Source organism: Anguilla anguilla, chromosome 9 (assembly GCF_013347855.1).
Source record: "Anguilla anguilla isolate fAngAng1 chromosome 9, fAngAng1.pri, whole genome shotgun sequence".
Classification (NCBI taxonomy): Eukaryota; Metazoa; Chordata; class Actinopteri; order Anguilliformes; family Anguillidae; genus Anguilla; species Anguilla anguilla.
In genome coordinates, this window is record NC_049209.1 from 27354077 (window position 1) to 27371114 (window position 17038).

The window sequence follows — 17038 nt, forward strand, 5'->3', positions numbered from 1 at the left end:
CCCAGACCAGCAGAGCCAGACCAGCAGGCCCAGACCAGCAGAGCCAGACCAGCAGGCCCAGACCCAGACCAGCAGGCCCAGACCAGCAGGCCCAGACCCAGACCAGCAGACCCAGACCCAGACCAGCAGACCCAGACCCAGACCAGCAGGCCCAGACCAGCAGGCCCAGACCAGCAGGCCCAGACCAGCAGGCCCAGAGCAACCCCCCCTTCACCTGCCCCCCTGGCTTGCTCAGCATTCCAGTACCTGGCTCTTCCACTCTGGCTGGATCCTCTTGCAGTAGCTCCACACCATGTTCCTCATGCACAGACTGCGCAGGTGCTCCGATGCCTGTCAGCCAGAAAGGGAGGCGAAGCCAGTCAGGCCACACCCTCAGCGTTCAGGAGTTAGAGTCTGTTGTCTTCATTGGCATTTTGCAGTGTGAAAACTCCCCTTTTTAATGTGTAATGCGCATGTGGTTTCCAGTATACATTTCTAATAAATTGTCTATTTCAGCTTTTTTCTTTTTCTAATTTTCGTTATATCCTTTTTCCTAGAAACAGGTGTCCGAAATTAGCCTTACTCTGATGCTTGTTTTTAACTGAGTAACAACCAACAAATAGATACATTAATAAACAAAGCGTCAGGATTTTGGAGAACTTCCATAAAAGGTGTTTTTGATAAGTGCTTTTCAAATTCAATGTTTGCGGCGTGAGGAATGTGGGCGCGGTCTATTCAACCCGTCCTGCAGGCACGGGCGTGGCGGTGCCGTCGGAGACGGGTCCGGCGAGCCTTACCTCTGCCAGCGCCGGAGGGGGCGTGGGCCAGCTTTTGTCCAGCACGGATTTGGGGAGGTTCCTGCGCAGGTTCATGAGGAAGGAGTAGCGCACGTAGTCCAGAAAGTACTCGTTCTCCGGGCAGCGCGGCTCGTGGCGGTAGATGAAGCCTTTGATGAACCTGAAGAGACAGAGACCGGAGATGATCCTCCTTTCACTGGGTGACGAATGAGTGACTGAGTGAGTGGCCATGTGAATCAATGAGTGAGTGACAGGCTGAGTGAGTCAGTGAGTAACTGTGTGAGTGAATGAGTGAATGAGTGAGTGAGTGAGTGGCCATGTGAATCAATGAGTGAGTGACAGGCTGAGTGAGTCAGTGAGTAACTGTGTGAGTGAATGAGTGAGTGAGTGAGTGGCCATGTGAATCAATGAGTGAGTGACAGGCTGAGTGAGTCAGTGAGTAACTGTGTGAGTGAATGAGTGAATGAGTGAGTGAGTGAGTGAGTGGCCATGTGAATCAATGAGTGACTGACAGGCTGAGTGAGTCAGTGAGTAACTGTGTGAGTGAATGAGTGAATGAGTGAGTGAGTGGCCATGTGAATCAATGAGTGAGTGACAGGCTGAGTGAGTCAGTGAGTGGCCATGTGAATCAATGAGTGAGTGACAGGCTGAGTGAGTCAGTGAGTAACTGTGTGAGTGAATGAGTGAATGAGTGAGTGGCCATTTGAATCAATGAGTGAGTGACAGGCTGAGTGAGTCAGTGAGTGAATGAGTGATGGAGTGACAGTGAGTGTGAATGGGTGAGTGAAAGGATGTGAATGAGAGTGATGGAGTGAGTGAATGAGTTGGAGTGCAGTAAAGTGCTTGAACATTGACAGCTGACCCCTGTATGGGGGTCCTGTCTGCAAAAGTCATTTATCAGTGGTCAGTGACAAGTCAGCCACGTAGAGTTACTGTCCTTAACTGCTGAATGTATTTCAGGACTATTCCAGAATTAACAATAACCCAATACCTTACACAGACACAAGTAAAATACTTTCAGGTGCTTTTCCTCGGTGGTCCTAGTATATCCTTAGTCGCCCTAGCATTTAATCCACGGACTGAGCATTTCCGTAGTCCCCTGAGCATTTAATCCGCAGGCCAAGCGTTTCCTCTGTGACCCCAGCATCTCTGGCACGAGTGCCCGTCGTACCTGCGGATGGTGTTGGCCGCTTCTCTCCTTCGCTTTGCCCTCCTGCGTGCCAGCACACCCCTCCACCAGGACTGGATCAGGATGGCTGCGCGGGGGAAAAGACAGACAGACAGACAAACAAACGCAAGATCCGTCACTCAAACACGGCTGGGGAAAGCCTGGTCGTAACTGCAGGCCCGTCCTGCGGTGACGTCTCCTGACCGCGGCCTTCCCTCCCAGGACGACGCTGCGGAATAATCCCGGCCCGGAAGAAATGAAACAAAATGGCGGGAGCCTCACCGGCATGCCTCATGTTGCGGTACTTGGACCTCTGACTGTAGCCCCTCCAGGTCTTCTGCAGGGTGGTGGCTGCAAACACAGAGAGAGAGAGAGAGAGAGAGAGAGAGAGAGAGAGAGAGAGAGAGAGAGAGAGGAGAGGAGAGCGATCAGTGTCACCGCGTCTGAGGAGCGAGGAGAGCCCCGTCGCCAAAGCCGCCATTTTCCCTCTGTCGCCGCTCACCTATGGAGTGCTTCTGCGCCTCCAAGGCGTCCTCTGTGGCAAACAGAGTCTTGGGAAAACGGATGAATATTTTTGACCTGTGGAGACACGATGCAAAAGGATGTGTGAGATGATAAATCTTCTCATCAGAAACAACCCAAATGAATAGAAACAGGCAGGATTAGCCATCTGGAAGGGCATCAAAACTACGAGTACGCAACACAGATTCTGTTTTTTAAAACAAACACAGCCACAAACTCCAAATTTCTTCCTGTTGCTGTTGTTGCTATGTAATAAGTTACTGGACTTTGTGAGTGCTGACTATGACAGGATTAGCACTGCAAAACAAATCACTGTGGAAGCAAACTATGACAGCTCATCACAAAAAAATAAATCGCAGAACAAACAACTGTGCCAAAAAATAGGACAGCTCCAACTGATAAACTAACTTTAATTTTAGCAGCAACAAATGTAAGAATTAGGCATCAGAAAAAAAATAGGTGAAGCTTCAATTAACTACAAATCACTGTCCGATTAAAAAGGTTGTCCTCTTCACAAACATGATTGGTTGAAATCAGTGAGTTATTTTCACAAATGATAATTCATTTTTAGTGTCATGATACCTCAACCTATTACTACTACAACATATACTACTGCTAATAATAATAATAATAATAATAATGAGAAGTGTCAGGTTTGGGGCTTCCTCGTTTGTTCCCCTCCCTCACCTGCCCAGTTTGTACTCCTCTGGCTTGTACCCCAGGTGCTTGACCAGTGTGGACACGCCGTCGGCCAGCTTCCCCTGCCAGTTGGGCCAGGTCTCAGGGCAGAGGGGCTTGTACCTGCAGAGAGGAGGAACAGCACACAGGCCAACACAGCGACATCACTCAACGGGGTTTCCCACAGCCTACAGCAGGATTTCTTCAGCTAATTCTTCCGGAGGGGCCAGATTCTACATTAAAAACAGTGCACAACTGACTAGGTAGCATTTTCTGCATGCTACTGCATGCTACCTACTGAACATATGAACATGATCGCGTTGCAGTTGTGTGCAAAAGAAGCAAAGGCCTCGCCAATAATCCACAGCTGTTACTTATTGTTCTGTAATTGTTGGGAGCCATTTCAGGCACTGCTCAGGTGCAGACCTGAAGCAAGTTGTCCATTTATGAATGACATGAATATGTTTTTCATCTCAATAATCAAAGGGCCAAAAGTAGGTCCATGATAGACTGCATTTGGCCCTCAGCCCCCCAGCCCACTAGCCCCGCCCTACAGCATTTCAGTGCTACTGTACGGCCCACACCATTCATCTGACTCATACTGCTGCAGCTGGCTGCACACAGGCTCCGTGTTCCCATAGCGCCTGTGGCACCTACACCTCACACATCACAGAAATACATACTTTCAGGACCACAGAGTATCAAGCTAAATGAGCACACATAATTATGAATTTGAAAAATAATGAATCATTAAATATACATTACAAAACACATACATAAATACATTCAAATCATTTCAAAAAGAGTCAATCTAAACAAAATACTTACGTTAGACAACAGGCATATTATCATTATTGCTGCTATCATTATTATTATTATTACACAACATTAGACAAAAAGGAACTGCCTGTAGAATAACAGTGCCCAGTCACGCGCACACGCGGCTTGCCCGGCAGGAGCTCACCTCTGCAGGAAAGCCTCGTAGCGCCTCCTGTAGGCGAAACCCGCCCGCCTGACGCGCAGGTTCTCCATCAGGCCCAGGTACTTCACCTGGTGGCGGATCAGCACCTCGTCAAAACGGCCTGCGGAAAGGAAGCAGGTCAGCGGGGCACGGGCGCGGTCAGTCGAGCGGCCGTGCGCCAGCAATCGTTACCGTGACGCAGATAACGCGGAGACACGTCAACGGAACGCAAAGCCCGCCCCAGACCGCCATCATTTAGCATGGCTTCCACCCCCAGTATGGAAAGACTGCAACAAAACAAATTCTCCTAATTACAGAAAAATTCCTATATTGCTGCTAATGATCACCCCAAACAAAGAAGTACGCCGTCACTAAGGACAAACAAAAAGTGATGAGGGGGAAAAAAAACAACAGAACAGAACATGGAGACACCAGGCAATGGCACAAACGCCACACTCAGAAAACACAAAGACAGAGAGGAATGAAGACTGAGAGAGAAAGAGGGAGGGAGAGACAGAGAGATGTGTGTTGCTAGTTATACGGTGTATAGTGTAGTGAGTGAGAGAGTGTTTCTACATTGGAAATATTTACAGATGTTCTTCTGGCCAAAAACCCATTTGACCTTTGAATTTGAAAAATGGAGAGAGAAAGGAAGAAAGAGAGAGAAAGAGAGGGAATGAGAGAGAAAAAGAAGCAGACCAAAGACAACATGCGCATACACACACACAGACACACACACACACACATATACACACACACACACACACACACACATACACACACACACACACGCGAAATTGGGCGCTCGTTACCCGACTGTTTGGCATCGTTGGGCTTAATGCAGCGGATGTACGATGGCTCCTTAGACATCAGGATTTCCATCAGCTTGGCCAGGCTGGTCTTGAACTGAGTGGCTGTCTGCACAGCGAGGAAGAGAGAGAGAGAGATCCACCAGCGTGAACGCACAAAGGCACTGGAACGGCAGGAACAGATATGACACTGTGCGTATGGGCCAGGGAGCGACGGCGTCGGTGGGGAGAGCCCAAATAACAAAACCAGGCTAAGCGACAACAAATAGGGCGCTGTGCCACCCACTCCTGACCAATGCGCTTCGGGCTCGGTGGGTGGAGGGGGGGGGGCGGAGTTTTCCCGTGATCCCAGAGGTCAAAGGTCAGAGCATTCCTGTCCGTGTGGGCACTGGACTGCGAACCCAGCGCTCCTCTGTGAGCGCGTAATTCTCCATGGAGATAAGCGGGCGACGTGAAAGCGGATTAACGGGGACAGGGCTTCACGCTTTCCGCAGCGCCACGCTCGCGCTGGGCATGGGCACGGGCGTGATTTGTGCTGGCGTGTCTTTGAGAGCGTGTAAGCGCGTGCGTTTATGGATCTATACGCTTCTATGGATCTGTGTGTGAATGAGAGAGAAAGATTATGTAAGTCTGACTTGGAGAGAGAGAGAGTGTGTGTGTGTGTGTGTGCGTGTGTATGTGCACGTGTGTGTGTGTGTGTGTATGCGCACGTGTGTGTGTGTGCATGTGCGCGCGTGTGTGTGTGTGTGTGTGTGTGTGTGCCTATGTGTGTGTGTGTGTGTGCGCGTGTCCGTTCTCACCGTCTCTGGGCGTTTCTTGTCTGTCAGCTCTTCTCTCTCGAAGCACTGGGTCAGGATCTTGTTTTCTGACTGACACACGACCTGCTCGGAGAAAGGCAGGGTCACACGACCAAAACACCGACTGCAGCGCACCAACTGTTCCAGAGCCGCCACGCGAGTGCCCAGGAGTCTTCTTCCTCCCCGCTAACCTTTCACGGCCTCCCCTCCCGTCCCCGAGCTCCCTACCTCCTTCAGGTTCCGGAAGAGAAGGTCATTGTTCTTGTCCAGAAATCCTGAGAGAGAGAAAACAAGCCAAGTGAGAAAGGAAGGCCGGCGGGCTGAGGTTACGTCCGTTCGTCCGCCGCGCCTGGCTGTTAGCTTAGCTTAGCGGCCGCCCGCGGGGTCCTCCTCACCGTTGACGTTGTAGTTGACCTCTCCCGCGTAGTGCAGCAGCCGGAACTCCTCCCTTCCCAGCACCTTACGGGTCTTCCCGTCTGCCAGCTTGTGACTGACGGACGGACAGACAGACAGACCGTGATTTTTCGAAGCCACACACTACACCATCGCTTCCTGTACTTTCTGAGCCACGATACACGAGGCCCAAACGCATTTCCTGTAACACCTCTTAAGAAGGCTGGCCTGGCATACAAATATGGATTTCATTTTGTTTTTAATCATGCAAAAACATCTGTGTGTACTATAACTGAAAAGTATATTGTCTATAGTAATTTATTATTCTGTTTCATCTGATGACCCATAGTTTGGGAACTAGTGGGTTACACAGCACAATAAATAAGATAATAAAATGAACAATATAATGATGCATAAAGATGAGAACAAGCTATTCAGCCCATCAAGGCTCACCATCTACCCACAGACTAGAGAGTATCCAGCACTGTATCAAGCTAGAACTGCTGTCAAACGGTTTCATGCATTGACCTTTTTTCTGTGCTTAAACTACTTCATGATGTGTTGAATTTAGCCTCACCTAATTTCCACCCGTGATGCACGCGGGCAGTATGTTACGGTGTACACTGGGAATATCTAGAGCGGCGGTATTAAGCTGATACCGGCTAATTATTTTTCACTACCGTCATACTGTCCTGTTCCAATCTGTAGAGGATATTAGACTAAATGCGGCCAATTCACGTGCTTGCCACAGCCAGCGTTTACATCAGCTGTGCGCGTGTGTCACATGACAGACAGAAGCAGAAGAAGCAAGGAGGCGAGGAACCAAAAGCAGCGGCCTAGCATCTTTGTGATCGCACGGCTTTGCTCCGCCTTCCTTAGACAGCCTCTCTTCCCACAGCACAGGCAGAAAGCAGCGCGGGCGCGTTGGCGACTTCAAACCCCGCTCAGACCCAGCAGAAGCAAAACAAACTATTTAGGTACGTTTGTGACAGTCTGACCACATTTCGACCTTTTGTCCCATCTCCCACATTTACATAAAACACACTTTTTTGTTTGGTAAGCTTCCATACCACTTTCGCTCATTTGCACAGGGCCACTGGGGCCCTATCTTGTCATGACACAGGGAACATCTAGAGTTCAACGGGCTACAGGCCGTCTGAATGCAGCAGCACTGCGAGAGTGAACCCTCTTTCCAAATGAGGGTCGCCATGACAACACGCTCTGCATTTTGCTGGGGCTACTCACGTGACAAAATGGGCGTGGCCCCCAACTGTGTCCTCCAGCTTCTCCAGAAAGGTGAGGTCACTGGCATCCCCTGGTCTGAGGCACTCCTCGTCCTGAGAGAGAGAGAGTGAGATGGGAGGACAGAGAGAGAGAGAGAGATTTGGTGGACAAACGGATGGAAGAGGAGTAAAGAAAATGAGTCATAATAATTCATAATAATAATAAAAATAAGAATATGCAGAAGACCCTAATTCACAGAGACAGCCACACACAGCCACACACACAGACACACACAAACACACACAGGCAAACCCACCAGAATAGAGATGATTCCTTTGAACTTCTCCTCCACCAGGTCACAGATGACCTTGTTGTTGAAGTACTGCACCGGCTCCCACTGACACAGGAAAACGGGACATTGTTGGGACTCTCTCAAGAGCGCAGTGATAAATATTTACTGTTATGGTCCGAAAAACATCTCCAGAATTCCGGCCATGCTACCGGCTCGGCGTGCATATTCCCAAGCCCACTCGGGTCCCGCGCTCACAAACAAACGATTCTTCTCCCGTCCCGTCCATCCGCGACGCGGAGCGGACGACGCAGTCGCAACGTTATCAAAGCGCTGATTCACAAGGCCGCTCGCACCGTATTATAATGCGTTCTTTGCCCTGTGAGGAGCTGATTATGACCTCACCCACTGCTGTCCCCGCCCCCTCCCTGCACGCCACCACTGTGTTAAATGAGCACTTTCATCGGCAAAGAAAAACAGCTGCAGACGCGTGCGGACGCCCTTCCCTCCTCCTCCTCCTCCCCCACCCCCCCCCCCCCACCGCGATGCCCTCTGTCTCGTACTCCCCCCCCCCCCACCGCGATGCCCTCTGACTCGTACTCCCCCCGCCCCCCCCCCCGCCCTGCCCCCCTGCTCACCGTGATGCCCTCTGACTCGTACTCCCCCCGCCCCCCCCCCGCCCTGCCCCCCCGCTCACCGTGATGCCCTCCGACTCGTACTCGCCCCCGCCCCCCCCGCTCACCGTGATGCCCTCCGACTCGTACTCCCCCCGCCCCCCCCCCCGCCCTGCCCCCCTGCTCACCGTGATGCCCTCCGACTCGTACTCGCCCCCGCCCCCCCGCCCTGCCCCCCTGCTCACCGTGATGCCCTCCGACTCGTACTCCCCCCGCCCCCCCCCCGCCCTGCCCCCCTGCTCACCGTGATGCCCTCCGACTCGTACTCGCCCCCGCCCCCCCGCTCACCGTGATGCCCTCCGACTCGTACTCGCCCCCGCCCCCCCGCTCACCGTGATGCCCTCCGACTCGTACTCGCCCCCGCCCCCCCGCTCACCGTGATGCCCTCCGACTCGTACTCGCCCCCGCCCCCCCGCTCACCGTGATGCCCTCCGACTCGTACTCGCCCCCGCCCCCCCGCTCACCGTGATGCCCTCCGACTCGTACTCGCCCCCGCCCCCCCGCTCACCGTGATGCCCTCCGACTCGTACTCCTCCTGCTCAGACTTCAGCGTCAGCTCGATAAACAGCTGCTGCAGTTTCTCGTTGCAGTAATTGATGCAGAACTGCTCAAAACTGAGAGGTGGAGAGAGAGGGGTGGGGGAACAATGGTTAAGGAACAGGGATTAGTGACTCGTGGGCTCCAGGTCCGATTCTCGGGGTGGTCACGCGCACCTGTACCCCTGAGCGAAGGTACTTAACCTGAACTGCTGCAGTGAATCTCCAGCAGCGTAAATTGATTGTTCGCTACGCGATATGAGCTGTGCTAGCTGCTCTGGATAAGAGCATCTGCTAAATGCCTAAATGTGAACGTAAATACAAACCGAGAGATGCACATAGAAGAGAAAAAAACATTAAGCACAGCAATACCAATCTAAGAAATGAACAGCGTTAGTAAAAACAAATAATTAATACAAAAACGCCAAGTCAACAAAGAGAGACAGGCAGACAGACAGGCGCATTCTGCCAAACGTCAAACTGAAAAACTGTCCCAAAATCAGGGCAATCTCTTTCTCCGACTTGGCAACCAGTGCAACCAGGTGTAACCAGGGAGAGCATTATTGTGTGCATTGCACCAGTGATTCTCAGCCCTGGTACTGGAGTACCCCCTGTGAATGGTGGTCGTTATTCAGAGCTTAACTGGAATTCCTGAAGCATAAAAAGCGGTTAATTGTTTAAAATTAGAGTCATATTTTGAGTATTTCTATGAGTAATAACACATTGGGCCAGTTTTGCAGACACAGATTAAGCTTAGTCCTGGACTAAATTGAGTTTTGTAAAGAGAATCTCCATTCAATCTGAATTATGTCAGAAACACATAGTCAAGTCACTGTGAATCTTCCATATTAATTTAAGGGCTTTAAATCACTCATGAGAATTCTCAGACAAATAATGCTTTTGTTTTCAGTGACGTGTGGGAAATGATTCCTTTTGGAAGAGGCTACATTTGGACCTACAGTGGAAATCAGTGAAGTACTAAATGTTGAGTACAACCACCTGGTTATTGAAACTCTCAACCATTTATGGAAAATGAATGAGTTCAAGGACAAAGGAAAAGGTAATAAGTTGAACCAATGCTGTGGTAAAGTCTATTTAAATGCTAGTTATACCGTAGAACATATGTTTTCAATAACTTTAAAGAATCATGGGATGAAAAATGAAAATTAGCCTGCACAGGGGTATTCTAGGACCAGTGTTGAGAATTACTGTCTGTACTGTACATGACAGATGGACGACCTCAAAACCATAGATATCCTACCTGTTGTGCTGGAAGACCTCAAAACCATAGATATCCAGGAGGCCGATGACTGTAGCGCTCTTATCGGTGTGGTTCACTTCGTCCTGAGAAAAAATAAATCATGCACAATAAAACACCCAATACAATATGGTCATACACAAAAAGGACATGTGAATGGATTTACACACATCTTCCAAAAAAAGACAAAAAAAACAATATACTACAAGTGTACTAGGCCACATCAACAGGCACAGAACAGTAATAAAATTCTAAATATGTTGCAGTTTCATTTTCAGTCCACAAGGGGGAGATCGTGGATATTAATCAGAACCACTTCCAGACGAACAGTGAAAAAAATATCAGTTGAAGGCCACATATCATTCTGCATTAAAGCAATCTTCATTTCTGTGCCTGGGATTTCAGTCCTCTGGGTGTTCACCTGAATGAAGGTTTCTGACAAATAATTTTAAAGATACCACTGATTTGACTGAGAAAAAAACCCACAACCTTTTCCCTCAATCTGGTATGACAGGAAGAAGATTCCAGACTCCAATCTGCAGTTCATTACAGAACCACAGCACAGATATTATTCCAGACAAATCAGATGGTAGAATACATGTTCTCAACAATGGAAGCTCTTATGTATTGATGCTGAAGCACTGATTTGATGAATCGCCTGAATGTTCGTTAAGCGCAACAAAAATAACAATCACATTCAGAAAGCACCGGAAACGACCGCTGCTAACCAGAATGACCTGAGGTTAAGAACAAGGGAGGACAGAAGGAGCATAGGAGTTGAGCATCTTGATAGCCAGAAATACAATCTCTGCAGTTTGTATTTAGTGGTCCGCACACACCGGAGTTGTATAATATCCACAGTACTGACGGGAACAGTGTCTGTGACAGCTGCCATAGGAGATCTGATTTGACAGCAGAGCTGGCACTGGTCAGCTCAGCTGCAGTAACCCACCTTGAAGGCCAGAGAGTGGTTAATTTTGTTGACCAGCCAGGAGAAGGTGCGGCCGTACACGGCCTTGGACAGGGCGTCGCGAGCGGAGGCCGCCTGTTCCAGGTTCAGTGGGCTCATGAGCTGGAACACACACGCGCAACCAGCACAGACACTTCAGACTGACTCCAGATCAGCACATCGGCGTCCACCACGAAGAGGGGTGCATTTTATGCAAACCCTCATTATAAAAACAATGCATCCACATGCACTGCATTTCAGTACGTGCATGTTTTTAATTCTCCTTCTGGAAATGGAATGTACTGCAATCGTATTATCTGTGGCCTTTCTTGAACATATAATAAACCTTAAAAATCTATATATTTCAGCCCATTATATATGACCTCCTCTATAGTGCCCTGGTAAGAGATTTACACCACACCTTTCGCATGAGCCATGGGCGATGACATTACATTCATAATCTGTGCCTTTAAGAGACTGAAGTAGAGATAATGCTAATCTAGTGCTAGGGGATTAAGATCAATAAAGCAGTTTCTAATGAGCCTCTCATGCATAAGTCCCACCAGCATAAATGTAACTACACTGATAATATAGCCAGGACACAGGGGAACCCCTACTCATTGCAACAAGTTTGGTGGGATCTTTAATGGCCACAGTGATCAGGACCTCAGTTTAATGGCTGCTTATCCTCATCATACCTCCCACCAGCCATGGAACAATAAGTAATGCATGTGCATATTTTAACAAGTCATCTACTCTAAATGCATCCGAGATAAGCTTTAATATTTGTGCATTTAAAATAGTACATGGAGGCCATTAGCAAAAGGAATCCGGGCTCTGGAAGGAGGATGATGGATGCTGATGTAGGGAATCTTCACCTGCTTACTGTGGGTGTGATACTGCACACAGCTCACTCAGTGTTTGTCTTATGACATACAGTAGGTGATTAAGTGCAGCAGGAGGCGGGGGAGGGGTCAGGCCTACCTCCTCACCCTTGGCGATGATCTTCTTGTGTGTGAGGGCCTCCTTAAGTGCGGCCCCCTCCACCCCGACCAACTGAAAACCAAAAGCAATCGACTCAGTCACGCCGAGACTGGGAATGGGCGAATCGGCAGTACGCTTACAGGAAGGCCGTAGTGAGCACACTGGCTGGCCCCGCCCTATGTGTTGACAAAGTTTGTGTGTGCGTGTGTGTGTGTGTGGGTGGGAGTGTGTGTGTGTGTGTGTGTGTGTGTGTGTGAGAGTGTGAGTGTGTGTGTGTGTGTGTGTGTGTGTGTGTGTGAGAGAGTGTGAGTGTGAGTGTGTACATGGTGTATGAGTTGGTTTGTGTACAGGATTTGCGGGTGGAGTTACATGTACTGGCCATCTGCAAATGTGTATCTAGAGTGTGTGCTGAGATGCGCTAACACTGACAGGGTGTGTCGCTGAGGCGTGTGTACAGGGTGTCGCTGAGGTGTGTGTACAGGGTGCTTGTGTTTACAGAGCATTTGAGTGGCGATCCCGTGCGAACAGGAAGCTCCGGAAGGTAGAGGCGTCTCACCTTGGCCAGGTATTTAACCTGCGTCTCCGTGGTGATGCAGGCGTTCCCGCTCTCTTCTGCTCCATACTGAATGTTGCCCAGGTGAAGGACACTGGCAATGATATTCAACAGCTCCTGTGGGCAGAGAGAGAGAGAGAGAGAGGGAGAGTGAGAGAGAAAGAAAATAACAGCATGCGTGTGAGCAGGTTTAACCACACCACCAGCGGGTGGATTTTGTTTTGTTATGCGAGTCCATGTCATTTACACAGCAAAGCTCTACAGGACCTGACTTGGAGCTAACTGTTTAATAAAGTGCAGCAGCACTAATGCTTCTCTGTCCTCTGCAGGGACATGGCAGTTGGGTGTTATCTGGAGCGGCTGCAGTGTGGGGAAGAGGGTGTTTTCCGCTGTGCGCCAGTTCCCCACCTCCACCTCGTCCTCGGTGAAGCCAATGACCGTCAGGGCTTTCCGCACCGCCTTCCAGTCACTGCGGTCGTTGATGGAGCTCACTTTGGGGCAGTTCCCCTGGGAGGCAAAGCAGAAACATCACTGGCCTCATGCGCAGCGGGTTTGTGCAATAGCACCTTGCGCACGCACACACACAAATCCTCAGAGAAATGCACACACATACACACAAACAGACACACACGCACACGCGCGCGCACACACACGCGCGCGCGCACACACACACACACACACACACTAAAGGCCTAAGGATTGCGGTCTGTAAAAGATCTATTAGAGAGGGCCCTGAAGCACTGTATACTGGTAATAACACTTACACGTTCATATTTTTATGTTCGTGCATGTGCGTGTCTGCACAAGTGAGTATGTGTATAATGTGCATCTGTGTAAATATGTGCACACACGTGTGCGCTTGCGAACACGCTGCATGGGCAGGGAGAGAGCTCTCCAAGCCACACAGCACGCGCGCGAGCGGTTCTCAGTGAAGGCAGAGAGCTGGGGAGGCTGAGACACGGGCTCCAGCTCCACCCCGGCGCTGCAGCGCAGACCGACTGCAGACATTTAACGAGCTCTTTCTCCAGAGGAGGCCCCAGCACGCACGCTGACTTCAGAGAATTAATGAAGGAAGTGGCAGGCAGGAGGCGCGGGGAGGAGGCGCGGGGAGGGCCGGCTGCCCTAATAATGTCTCAGGGACGGGGGGGGGGGGGGCGGCGCACACAGAGGAGGGGAGGAAGAGACACAGAGAAGGAAATAGATAGAGACTGGCCCTGAGTCATGGGGGCTTGGTCCAGAGGGAGGTGGGAGTGTTCCTGAGAGAGGGGGCGTGGCCACAGGACGTTAGGCTCACAGCCCTGCTCTGTGGGGGCCGGTGCGGGGTCTGGGGCCTACCTTCACCAGGTACTGGTACTGCTGGGCATTCCTCTCCAGGCCCAGCCTCCTCAGCAGGTCCTCCTCCCCGCCCTCGATCAGCTGGTAGAAGATGTGGAAGTTCCTCTCGCCGTGGCTCTGGTGCACCACACGAGACTTCTCCAGCAGGTAGTTCAGAATGTGGCCTCCAACCGGGGCTCCCTGCAGGGGGGGGGGCATGGGGAGAGGGAGAGGGGGAGGGGGCATGGGGAGAGGGGGAGGAAGAAAGGAAAGAAAGAGCAAGAAAAGTGCCATGTTTACAGTTATCAGATCATATTAGCCAGAATGGCTTAGACAGATTACATTTTTTACAAACAATGTTTTACGGAAGCTATAAATAAGAATAAAAATTATGAGTAGTAGATCCTTTTTTTTGGGGGGGGGGGGGGTGTTATAGATCACCCAACATGTACAAACAGATGTTAAATAATATTAAGGAATGCAGTCGCTATTGCAGTGCTACCAGTCTGCATAATGACAAAGAACTGCAGTACTGTGGCCAAAGCTGGATCTTACACTGATGAGCATGGGGTGAGCAGAATTACATTAAAGAGAAAGACCATTTACCTTGAAGTCAAACTGAATGTCCATATATTTGCCAAATCGGCTGGAGTTGTCATTGCGCAAAGTTTTAGCGTTACCAAAAGCCTGGAGATTTAAAATTAGAGAGAGGGAGGGAGGGAGGGGGAGCGGCAGAGAGAGAGAGAGAATTACATTACAGTACATTTATTCAGCAGACACTCCTACCCACATGCGCACCGACACACACACACTCACACACTCACACACGCACACACGCTCACACGCTCACGCACACACTGACACAGTCACACAGGCTCACATACACAGACCTACACTTAGCCTATGGGGCCAGGAGGCGTCAGCAGTATTGCATATACAACTTAATAACGTTCATAAGCTTTTATTGGCCTTATTTCCTTCAGAAAGGTATCATAAAAACATCTGGGGAGAAAAACAAAACAAAACAGAACTCGCAGAGCGCTGAACGTTTAAAAAAAAAAAAAACAAAAAAAAAAAAAAAAGAACTAAAGAAAAAATCCCCAGCTGTTCAGACAGAACTCTGCCACTTGGTAATTGTGTGTTTGGCAGATGCTTAATCCAGAAGGACCTGCAGATCTATAATGAGAGGCTGTGAGAAGCACATTTCACAGACAAACAGGAGCAACAGGAGAACGCGCGGTACGCCAGAGGTTAGGGGTTAAATTGAATGGGCGCTCAAACAGAGGCCACAGCTTCACACGCCACGCACTTAAAGAGGAACCCCAGCTCAAAACCACCGCGTCATGCCATCTACCTTAGTTCTAACGTGTGGCACGTGGTAATTCAACCCACAACAGCACGGAAACCCCACCGCAATGATGTCCCCACCAGCCCCCTCCCCCATCGTAGGGAACGGGCTGAGGAGATTCAGCGGGGGCTGTAGTTCAGACGAGCGCGAAGCACCAATAAGACCCCGCGGCCTCGTCTCAGACACCGCGCTTCCATCGCAGGAAATGAAGAGAACGAGAGATCAGTCACAGTTACGCACAGCAATTTCACAGAATCAAAGGACGCCTCCCTTCACTTCAGTGATAAGGATGAGCAGGAGGTCGTCTTGCATTCGAATGATGTCATCAATCCGAGCGCCCTTCCCATGAACGCAGACAGAAAGGGTTTTTTTGACAGACGTATCGCAGGTCGGACAGGTCACCGAGGCTGAGAGACAGAGCACAGGGAATGTTTTTTGTTTTAAGCACCCCGGGCGGGGCGCGGGCCGTACCTCCAGGACGGGGTTGGACTGCAGCAGCCGATCCTTGACGGTCTGCACGTGCTCGCTGGCAGGACAGGTGAAGGCGTAGTACTGCAGGATCTTTTTGGAGGCTTCGGTCTTCCCCGCCCCGCTCTCCCCGGAGATGAGGATGCACTGGTCCTTCCTCTCCGTCCTCATGGAGCGGTACGAGTTGTCCGATACTGCGTATCTGTGCGGGCGGGGGGGGGGGGGGGGAGATGGGGGCGTAAAATGAATGTAAAGTGCTGCTTCATTGAACAGTAGCTGGGTTTACATGGAGCCTAATATTCCGATTAAAATCGGTTTAAAAGCACAAGCAGAATGAAAATGCTCCATATAAACACCTCAATCAGAATAAACAGGCCCAAACCGATTGAAATTTCAATCGGTTGCAGAGGGGTAGTTTAAACCTTTTCATAAACCGATCGAAAGAAAAATGTCCCATGCAAACGATGAAACTGATTATTTTCTGGCTGCGCATGCCCACCGTCTTGACGTAAATGCGTGGTGACCTTTCTCTCCACTGATCAAACACGTGATGTAGGGGTGGGCGATATGACGATATTAGATTGTGAACGATTAAAATGTCTCCACGATCTGCCTTTCCAGAGAGATCGGGAGTATCGGGCTACAGTGAAACTGCACATTCTATCAGTTGCACTGACAACGCTCATACAAGGCATCCAACATTGTTTTCTCAGCCAAACCTAAAATCTATTTTTTCAGTACTTTCGCGATTTTTTTCTGTGAAAGAAAGAAAAAAATTCAAAAATTCTTTTTTTTTTTTCAAAGAAGTCCGAGGTGGTCCAGCGAGCTCTTTTGGTTGCTAAGGGGGCGTGTATCGACCACCCCATATAAATGAATGGAACTTGACATAAATTTGCTAGCATACTGTATAAGTGTCCTATCTTCCGTATTTGAGATTAATATGAGAAAGGGTGGTCGCTATCAGTACAGTAGGAATCCGTACATATTCACAGTTGTAAGCGAAGTCGCAGGACGCAAAATAGCCGTTAGGAAAGCAGTTTGAAATGATTAAGCAACGTCTGCGCCATTGCTTTTAATGGGTCGTGATGAGAAAATTCTGAGCGTGTTGCTTGTCTTAAAGTTGATACTGTAAATAAGACTGTAGACTGTATTAATATAACTACATGTATGAAGTTGGTTTTACACATTTAGAAAGTTTATTATGTGTATTTTTTTACAGGACTTACATTTTAATAGGTAACGATGTCCAGTTATCTGTAATAAATATGAAGTAAATACACTACCAGTGAAGGTGGTCGATACACGTGAAGGACCAAAGAGCTTTTTAAACTTAACCC

General features: G+C 49.6%; 1 protein-coding gene across 4 annotated transcripts in view; it reads right to left on the bottom strand.

The window, feature by feature from the left end:
• LOC118235444 (unconventional myosin-Ic-like) overlaps positions 1-17038 on the bottom strand; it is a 68265-nt gene that overhangs the window by 7728 nt on the left and 43499 nt on the right. For all 4 annotated transcript variants that reach the window (XM_035432832.1, XM_035432833.1, XM_035432835.1 and 1 more), the window contains 22 exons: positions 15705-15903; positions 14492-14572; positions 13907-14086; positions 12980-13078; positions 12575-12688; positions 12019-12090; positions 11038-11157; positions 10089-10171; positions 8800-8905; positions 7645-7725; positions 7350-7441; positions 6107-6201; positions 5940-5986; positions 5715-5795; positions 4918-5023; positions 4109-4226; positions 3154-3267; positions 2447-2523; positions 2227-2295; positions 1948-2032; positions 777-936; positions 247-330 (listed from right to left, as the gene is read on the bottom strand). In XM_035432832.1, the coding sequence (XP_035288723.1) occupies positions 247-330; positions 777-936; positions 1948-2032; positions 2227-2295; positions 2447-2523; positions 3154-3267; positions 4109-4226; positions 4918-5023; positions 5715-5795; positions 5940-5986; positions 6107-6201; positions 7350-7441; positions 7645-7725; positions 8800-8905; positions 10089-10171; positions 11038-11157; positions 12019-12090; positions 12575-12688; positions 12980-13078; positions 13907-14086; positions 14492-14572; positions 15705-15903 (2263 nt within the window). The remainder of the gene's footprint in view (positions 1-246; positions 331-776; positions 937-1947; positions 2033-2226; positions 2296-2446; positions 2524-3153; positions 3268-4108; positions 4227-4917; positions 5024-5714; positions 5796-5939; positions 5987-6106; positions 6202-7349; positions 7442-7644; positions 7726-8799; positions 8906-10088; positions 10172-11037; positions 11158-12018; positions 12091-12574; positions 12689-12979; positions 13079-13906; positions 14087-14491; positions 14573-15704; positions 15904-17038) is intronic.